Here is a 9,037-nt window from a genome sequence, read left to right on the forward strand (position 1 = left end):
AGATGGTATTCCAAAATGCCCAAATTTAGCGCCCGTACGACGATCGCTCGACCAATGTGACCGCCCTAACCTACGAGGCCATCTGCGCAATTTGATACCGGGCTGGAATGCCACAATGTTGCATGTGCGATCAATACAACACACCTGTGTATAGAATTGGTAATAAAGAGACAATGACGTCAGGTCTTTTTATAGATGTATTTGTCGTGTCAAACGTCAAGTATAATTTGTCAGACGTGCCCTGAAGCGTTACAGGAAGGGATATATTTAGTAATTAGTTCGAGGGTGGGTTACTAAAGTTAAGTAGTAACCACGGTGCACAAAAAGGAAGCAGGCTTATATACGGGTCAAGCTTAAACGTTGTCATGTTACATTCAATTCAAATCGCTCTCTTGGTTTTTAAGAACTGATATCTTCAATATCTTAAAGATTGGTCTTTTTGTTGCGTACATGAGCGTACCAGACGGAGAAGATATCACGCTTCGGCATTTAATACGGGAATAGAAGGCCAACCTATCCACGTCACTCATACTCTCCAAGCAGAGGTTAGGCTCCGGCTGTTTTTTTTATAACGTTTTTTAGTCGGTTTCATCTGGCTTTCTATTTTGTACTGTATCTTGCTGTGTCAAAACCTAACTTGGCTGGCGTACTTCAAGAAAAATGACAAAATAGAAAGCCCGATAAAAACGACTAAAAAAAACGTTTAAAAACCAGCCGGAGCCTAACCTCAGCTTGCAGAGTACGTCATTTATACACTCATTCATTCAGACCCCACCTCCCTACTACTCGCCCCACACAGACCCAGCCTCCAACCCACCCAGTCAATCATCGCCCAAAAAGCAATTACCAGTGACGTCAAGCGCGGGAACGGCTGCAGTTTGTGTAGGGCATGACGGGAACGTGACCTCCATACATCACGCCCCATCTCGTCCCGCTGGAGGGGCGGTTAGAGGTCGGCTGGTCTGGTCGGACTCCTCATCCTTGCCAACTTCATTTTCCGTCGGGCTTAAATCAAAACCGTTTAAGATGGACTGATGAAACAAGTGCCACGTTTCCATCCGCCAACAGACCGATTTGGTTGGTTGAAGAGACTTACACTGTAGATATTATGCACAATTGTGAACAATTTGTCAGACTGCAGACCAACTACTACTACTACTACTTGGGGCAAATTGTCTCAATTTGGCCAGTCTTCACCTTTATAAGTACCAAAGCAGTCGAATACACCCCCCCCCCCCCCTTGGGGGCCCGTTAGTTACCTTTGAGACCATTGTAGCTGATGTTAGTGTCACGCATTCCCGTTTTGTGGACGTCTGACCGTTTCCAAAATCATATCCGGTTGTTTGAGTAACTGCTTTTTGGCACATTTTGTGGACCTTTTGGCCGACGACCATCGCATTATCAAATTCGCGGGTCTCGGTTTCCATGTCGGCAGTCTGTATACAATACACTTAGTGAGCAATCGTGCGACAACCCAGAACGGACAGTTGATGCAGGAAACGTCCCGCTTACTTTAGCACATTCTGGGAGGCGATAACCGTCACTGTGTACAAGTAGGCAAATATATCCACGAATGCTTATACCGTAGAACCAATAGTGTAAATGACATGCTAAATCCAATATGTTGACTTATTCATACCTATAGATATCCATATATGTCTGTTTAGTTGTACTGTAAGTAGTTGTTATACATGTAGACCTTACGAAAGTCGCTGTACTTTTGTCGTGTCAATAAAGATTTCATATCTTCAAAACCTCGCAGAAAATCGCGGACGCATTGGCGGAATAATAATGTAGACTACATGTGTGCTCATGGTAACTGCCAGCCGATTTCCCCTCTTTTCTGTATTTTGTTCATAGATCTGCACGTTTCTTGGAGAATCTCCAAACCGATGAAGAGGGTAGTTATTCCTGATTTGAATCCGTCTGTGCACACAGCAACATCAGTCTGACGGCGCCAAAGGTCTTATGTTCTCACCACAGGAAAACTCGGATATCAGTTTTGTTGAAGAGAGTCCACATGGAGCAGTTGCCTTTTACCGAACACCACAGGGATGTGCCGGCGTGATATAGGAAAGAAAATTGAGGTCGAGGAGGGCGGGTTGGAGGAGTGACATGGTGGGACATGCACGAAACTCATCCCTACACGTGGGACGGGATGACCCGCGAACCTTTTAGGAGATGTCAGGACGAAGCAGACTGGGTGACATGTACGGAAGATGTACGGAGCATGTACGGAACGCATCCCTACACGCGGGACGGGGTGACCCGCGAACCTTTTAGGAGATGTCAGGACGAAGCAGACTGGTTGACTTTGCTGAGGCATGGATCTTCCCACGCGAAGCCGGTGTTACCGTGTGAAATGTTCAGTCCTGCTTTATGTTCGACAAAAGTTGACTTTGAATTGAATTGACTAGACTCATGGTTGTCACTTCACCAAGAATAATGTCCAGCTAGATGTCAACAGCTTCTCCTCATCCACATAAGATCTAGAGCGCTATCTTTTATCCATTCCTCCCAAGACCCTTATTTGATTGAGCTTACATAACAACTCGCTACACTGCCAACTATCAGCAGATTAGGAAGGTCGATGGCAGCAAAGTTTGAGAATAAAATCCCCTCGGGGAAATGAAATAAACCTTTGAGGGATTGAGTATCTAATATCTTTCGTGTATCGCATTTTCTGGAGGATAAAGATATTGTCAGATCTACCAGGGAATATCGGTTCGGTAACACCATGTCAGAGGCAGCCGCCCCCGCTGGTCCACTCCTCACGGCAGCTCCAGGCTAACACCCGCCAGACGAAGGGCTCAGGGCGGGATCAGAACCGAGTCTGCGGCAGGTTCCTACGATATGTTTATGTAAGTTCGGCTAATGCCAGTGTGTGCGGATACACAGCCTTGGTGCTGAAGGGCTTTCCGCTGGAATAAGCCTGCTTTCGTCTCTGACGCCGTAACGCAAAGGCTCGCATGTCTGTCGCCTCGGGGCGATTGTACAGACTGTTAGACACATCAGATATAAGTCTCAAGTCTAAGTCTTAAGTCAAGACAATGTTTGAAGAAGGCGGGACTGTATGCTTTCTAAGAGCTCCTGCAGACGTTTGTTAGACAACAAGAAGAAGTAAGTGCGCTGGAAATAAATCATGCTAGATAATTATGAGCGTACAAAAGGATTGAAAAAAACTCACATCATTCACGGCATCTTTATTTTCCCTTTGAATATCGATTTTGGTGTAATAGTTAGTTAAACCCTTCCCGCGCCAAGATGGCGCATAGGGCGGTGCCCATCTCTGTTTCATTAGCCCTGGGCCACACACAACGCAATCACTACAGCAGGGGGCTAGTCCACTGGTAGTAGTGTGTGTTAAACTTCCATACTCTTTCCCGAGTGCTGAGTGCTAAGCAGAGAAAGCAGCATGAACCATTTTTAAAGTCTTTGGTATGACTCGGCCGGGATCGAACTCACGACCTTCCGAATGCAAGGCGAACACTCTACCCAGTAGGCCATTGCATCGGCTAATGGTGTAAAAGTCAGCGTTTTTGTTATACACAACTCTTTCGTTATCTGATGTTTCCAGTTGTGATAGAAACTTTCGGGTTTGAAAAGGTTACTGTATCGTTTCGATTCAAGTTTCTCTGCAGTCATGAGGAAAATCAATTATGTTGTAGCTGTTTTAAAGGTTAGCAAGATGCGATGACTGATGCAGAACTATAAAACCGTTCTCTGGAAATCCGGCCGCCTTGTCGAACGAGAACATTTCAATTAAACAAAGCTGTCACTGACGTCAATGAACGGCAGGATGCGTGAAACGGGAGTCATCCGATATCAGGGGAACTATTTCCGTCCGTCGGGCGTGTTAGCAGTCATCTTCTCGTCTGTTTTTAATAGCAATTAAGTCTTCATTTATAGAATGATTCATGCCTGCTATTAACCGCACGTCATGGCGGTAAATGGCATTACCGAGGCACGTGCAAACGACACTTGGCTAGCTGGAACAGTAACATTTGTTCCTCAGGTTTTGCAGTGGGGTAGGGTTTAAAAGGTGCTTAGGTCCAGGTTACACACATTTTTCAGTGTATATAGTCATTTGCACTAGCAACTACGCTTCTGTGTTGGATTCCATCAAAACCTCGTCGTGGGAATTACGCAATAGACATTGAGAATGACCACACTCACCTCGCTGATCTTCTCCAGGGACGGGACGAAGTAGTCGTCACACACGATGGCGAGCGCAGCAAACATGTAGATGACCTGGGACAGCAAAACAAACATGTTTATTAGGATTATCCATATACAATGACAATGGGGGGTATGGCGGAACAGGCGTCAAAGGACACCTTTTCAAAGCCGCCATACACACATGATCGCACATGTTTACACACGGCGGGGTTATACCGCCTCTTACTGGGTGACATACCCTTTCGCTGGCTAATTACAAGACGGGGATGTCTGTACGCCAGGTCTCCCGTCCGGGTGAATGATGTAAATCATCGTGTGGATGATACGGTATGGAGATTCGCCAGGCCTGTCTTTTCTCCTATTTACAGAGTTTGGTTATCAGTGTACGACATATATTAGTCTTTGAAAAAAATCATAGTGTTGTTCTTTGCCATACATACATTGTACCATGTACAGTTGTGGAAGAAATGTCCTTCATTGACAACTTCATTTAATCCATACAACATTAATGCAAGTTTACTTTAAAATCTGGATGTCCTCATTATTTCTGTTTTGAATTGTTTCACATCGATCATAAAAAGTCAGTGCACCAAAAGTTCATGTGCTCTATTGTCGATGGTTGCGTATCAACAGACCGTCTTCCGGATAACGGTACTCTGGCAAACGCAGAGGGTATCTATGCGAACAGTTGCTATGACAACTCGTGTGTGGTGAATGCGTTCTGTGTCCCGTTGCCACGGTAATCAATGCTTTGGCATGTCGTCTGTATTACCCAGGACCTCTTTTTGATCCTGCACGCGAAGGGATCCGGGACACATGACAAGCGGAACTGTATGCGTTACAACACACAAAGAGTCCAGGAGCTTGCAGATCTTACAGGCAAATCCACATCTGATGAACTGCTCGTGTTACCAGCAGGATCACTGGCAGAAAGATTCATCAACGTTCTCGCGAAAAAGGAAGACAGCGTCTTACATAGATCAGAGAGGAGCCGACTTATATGAACTTTGCAAGTTGATGTAGTACAAATCTTCTAATCTGACCAGTGTTGATATGCATCTAGACAGTATGGGAAAACGTGGCACCGAATTTGGCTGACGCCTTTGGTGTATATGGCGTCTACTGTGGAACCGTGTATCTTCAATCTAACCCAGATTCTGTCAAACCCCGCCTCCCTTCCATTAGTCCCGTGTGTCACATTCCGGCTGGTACTTGTTCATCAGCTGTGCAGATCCCGCGCCAGATAGAAACCCTCCGATCGATCTGCGTCCCCGGAGGAGCTCAGCGTAAGTGGCGCCGAAAGTAGGTGTTAACGCCCGGGCATTAGGTCGGCTCGAAGCGCCGGATCCGCCGTCGGACATTTAAGGAAGTCTCCGTCCCTTAATTTCCGAATTAATCTCCCTGAATCAATCTTCGCCGTCGGCAAACGCGACAAATGAGTTTCGCGGACACAATTCTGACAAGCCCCTGATTAGAAGGATCTAGAAGTAAACGTGATTTTGCTACATAAGTGGTGCGCGACCACGCACGCTTTCCGGCATCACATGGCTCTTCTCTTCCGCCCGGTAAGTAGGACATGGCACTGCCGCGGGGTGGGCGTGCGCTTCTGATGTGTGTCAGGGGGCCCGTTCCGTCTGAAGTGAGGTCGCCCGGAGAGGCCGTGACGAGTGGGAATTGACGGCAAACGCCATTAATGAATACTGCTCCCTTTCATCTGAGCGCGTCTCCACTTTGATGTCGAAAAAAATTATATTTGTCCAAAAGAGTAACTGAAATCTCTACAAGCTTTTTTAGATAAAAAAATCTATAGATTATTTTCCTATAGAAATCATTCAACCTACCTCTAATTGAAAATGCTTTTGTATTTTCATTTAACTACCCTATGGGCACGAATTTACGATAAATTCATCCTTTTTTTTTACAATTAAAATTTCGTATTCACCAGACTCTACTGTGGCCGTGCGGGTGGGGAAAATTGTACCAAAACTTGAATAACGCGCCGGAGAATTTATCCAGTCATTGGAGTTAACGTTATCCGTTAGCTGACTGTTCTCCGTGCTCTGCCAGTTTCTACTGTTTTCCAGCCCATGGGGTGAAGAGTAATCCAACATGGATCCAGGCGACAGCGCCAAAGGGAAGGCGCAAGAGATTTTAACTCAATTTATATTATTTGAGAAAGATTGGCTTCAGCTATCGACATTAGGCCTATATAATAGTCAACATGTATTCAAGCCTGACCGAATGTGCTCGAAACGCTAAGCTAGTGGTCTGAGTTTCACGACAAGTGCGTAATGGAGGGTGGTCGTTCCTACGTCTGTACGTTCACCCGTGAAGTTTCCAAGCGTGTGCGTAACGTTACAGATATCTAGGAAAGATGCCAGTTAAACGTTTTACTAGTTTGCACTAATTATTGGGATGCTGTACACTAATGTCGACTGCCAGATAATAAGGGGCTTTTCTTATTGATCGGATAACAAGCTTAAACCGTTGTTACACTGTCACGACCTTCGGCCGATTTTATTGCAATTGATCGCCAGGAGGATGCCGAATTTCAAAACCGCCATAAAGTTCACTGTACATATGTTCTGTATATATGTTCTGTACATATCTACTCTGTTCCTTATACCCCCCTCACATTAGGCGCGATTCGATCGGACGACGAGTCTGCGAGCTCTAATTTACGAGGAGGCATGACCCTGATGCTGACGAAGAAATGACAGAGTTCCTCCTTCCCGTCAGGGTCATGCCTCCTCGTAATTTAGAGCTCGCAGACTCGTCGTCCGATCGAATCGCGCCTAATGTGAGGGGGGTATTAAAACGGGGCTCCGTGACCTGCAAACATCGGAGGGTCCCTCAAAACCATGCAGTGATCAGGAGGAGACCGTCCCTTGGTGCTCGAAAGCTTGCTGGGCGAGCTATTTTCCAGCTGTTTCGGACGCATTCTGACGGCCCCACAATTTGGCACAAAGGCTATGGGACTTTCTTCACCTTCTATCTGCCCTTTGTAAATGGTAGGGTTAAAATAAGTTACTGACTCGAGTGTAGTGCCACGATGTCCTCTTTTGCCTTTAAGCGAAAAAAACAAACAACATATTTGCCGACGGATAGTTCTAACGTAACCGCGCTGAAAGTCACACCACAAACAATCGCGCGACGAATGGCCGCAGCTTGAAAAGGAAAAAGCATCAAGATATGGAAGTGCTGACTGAGTAAAATCAGATGAAAACATGAGAGAGTGCTCTGTTCTCTATGTGACCGATAAATGTGACATTTCCGATAAATCTACGTCAACAATTCTGTTAAACGGGGTGACAGTTACACGACAAAGGTCAGCCCAGACGGGTCACACGTAATCAGCGGGTTTCACGGCGTGCCAGGAACAACATGCTTCTACATGGTCAGGGGATGTGACGTACTAAAACAAAATGCTAATTCCGGATATCATCTGTTTTAATTTTCCAAGCCCTCATCTGTTTTATTTTTCCAGCAGTTACAAAGACCTGGCATTTTGTGGTGTTCGATTTTGCACCGAGAAGCAAGTTTCAGATTCAGAAAACTGCTGACTAAAATTGTAACATGCTTCTGAGTGGTCAGGTAGTAGAACAAAATGCTAAGTTCCGGATATCATCTGTTTTAATTTTCTGAGCCCTCTGCGACAACAGCAGTTATACAAAGACCTGGGGTTTTGTGGCGTTCCCTTTTGCACTGGAAAGCAAGTTGGGGGCGCAAAACTCGTTTTCAGATTCCGAAAACTTCTGACTAAAACTGTAACGTTATCGTTATCTAGGTATGTATGTTTGCAATCCCAAACAAAACATTTTGATTCCATAGATTCTATTTCAAAATGCATGGAAGCTCCTCAGTACTTTAAGTAACGAAAACAAGCTTTAAGTCCCCATGTCCTATGCCATCGCATCAACAGTAAAGTCTTGCTCTTTAAACTTTCGAACATCGTGATACAGCCTTTAGATAAGGTAAACTTTCGTACATCGTGATACAATCCCAGACAAGGTAAATTTACATTAGACAGGGTAACGCTTATGATGTTGGCAATGTTGAAGCTCAAACGGATATCTAATCCTTTATGTCTGGAGACCTTTCAAATCCAGATCCAGCCCTGACATTTTTTTTCAGAGGAAATGCATGGGATAGTACAAGAACTGTCTGTACTTGATGCTGCAGGAAACAACCTAATCTGGTCTGCCCAGCTTCGCAGTAACGCCAGAATTACTTAAATGAATGAATGAATAGTTTAACATGATACGTCGCAGCCAGGAGCTGAGTTACGTATACTATACGGTACAGTGCAAGCATGGCAAGACAACTGAGCAAACGCTTTAAAACATCGATATGAAAGTAGTACTACGCTTTACAAATGTAACGTTACGTTTACAATACAGCAAGACAAACGTCATGTAGAAACGACAATTGATCTTAATTGGAACATTATTATTATTAAAATTAACTATTCACACCGTGATTATCTGTTGTTAAGGAGGCAGAATAAATATGGTATTGGGGAATTTTTGTATCGGTTCGTTCTGCAGTTTACAGCTTTAAAGGCAACCTAAGCAATATCACATTGTCAAAAGTGGAAATATTCTGAAAAAGGCTGTCTGTATAATATTGACATTTAATGCACTATTTTAGCACATTTACATCATTTTTTTCATAAATTGAGACGTTAAAAACGGCGCGGGAACGAGTTGCACAAGGATTCCAGATCAAGTCCTTATTTTTGGGTTGTACAATAATAAGGAATATCCTTGTGCAACTTATCTCTGGGCCGTTTTTAACCGCTCAAAGTATGAAATGATGATGTAAATATCAGGAGGACACAGCCACAGTACGGTGACGA

General features: G+C 44.6%; 1 protein-coding gene across 1 annotated transcript in view; it reads right to left on the minus strand.

Annotated features, from left to right (window-relative positions):
* Positions 1 to 9,037, minus strand: part of LOC118423459 (sodium/potassium/calcium exchanger 4-like) — a 50,347-nt gene that overhangs the window by 23,273 nt on the left and 18,037 nt on the right. The window contains exon 4 of the mRNA XM_035831630.1: positions 4,177 to 4,251. Within this exon, the coding sequence (XP_035687523.1) occupies positions 4,177 to 4,251 (75 nt within the window). The remainder of the gene's footprint in view (positions 1 to 4,176; positions 4,252 to 9,037) is intronic.

Source organism: Branchiostoma floridae, chromosome 1 (assembly GCF_000003815.2).
Source record: "Branchiostoma floridae strain S238N-H82 chromosome 1, Bfl_VNyyK, whole genome shotgun sequence".
NCBI classification, from domain to species: Eukaryota; Metazoa; Chordata; class Leptocardii; order Amphioxiformes; family Branchiostomatidae; genus Branchiostoma; species Branchiostoma floridae.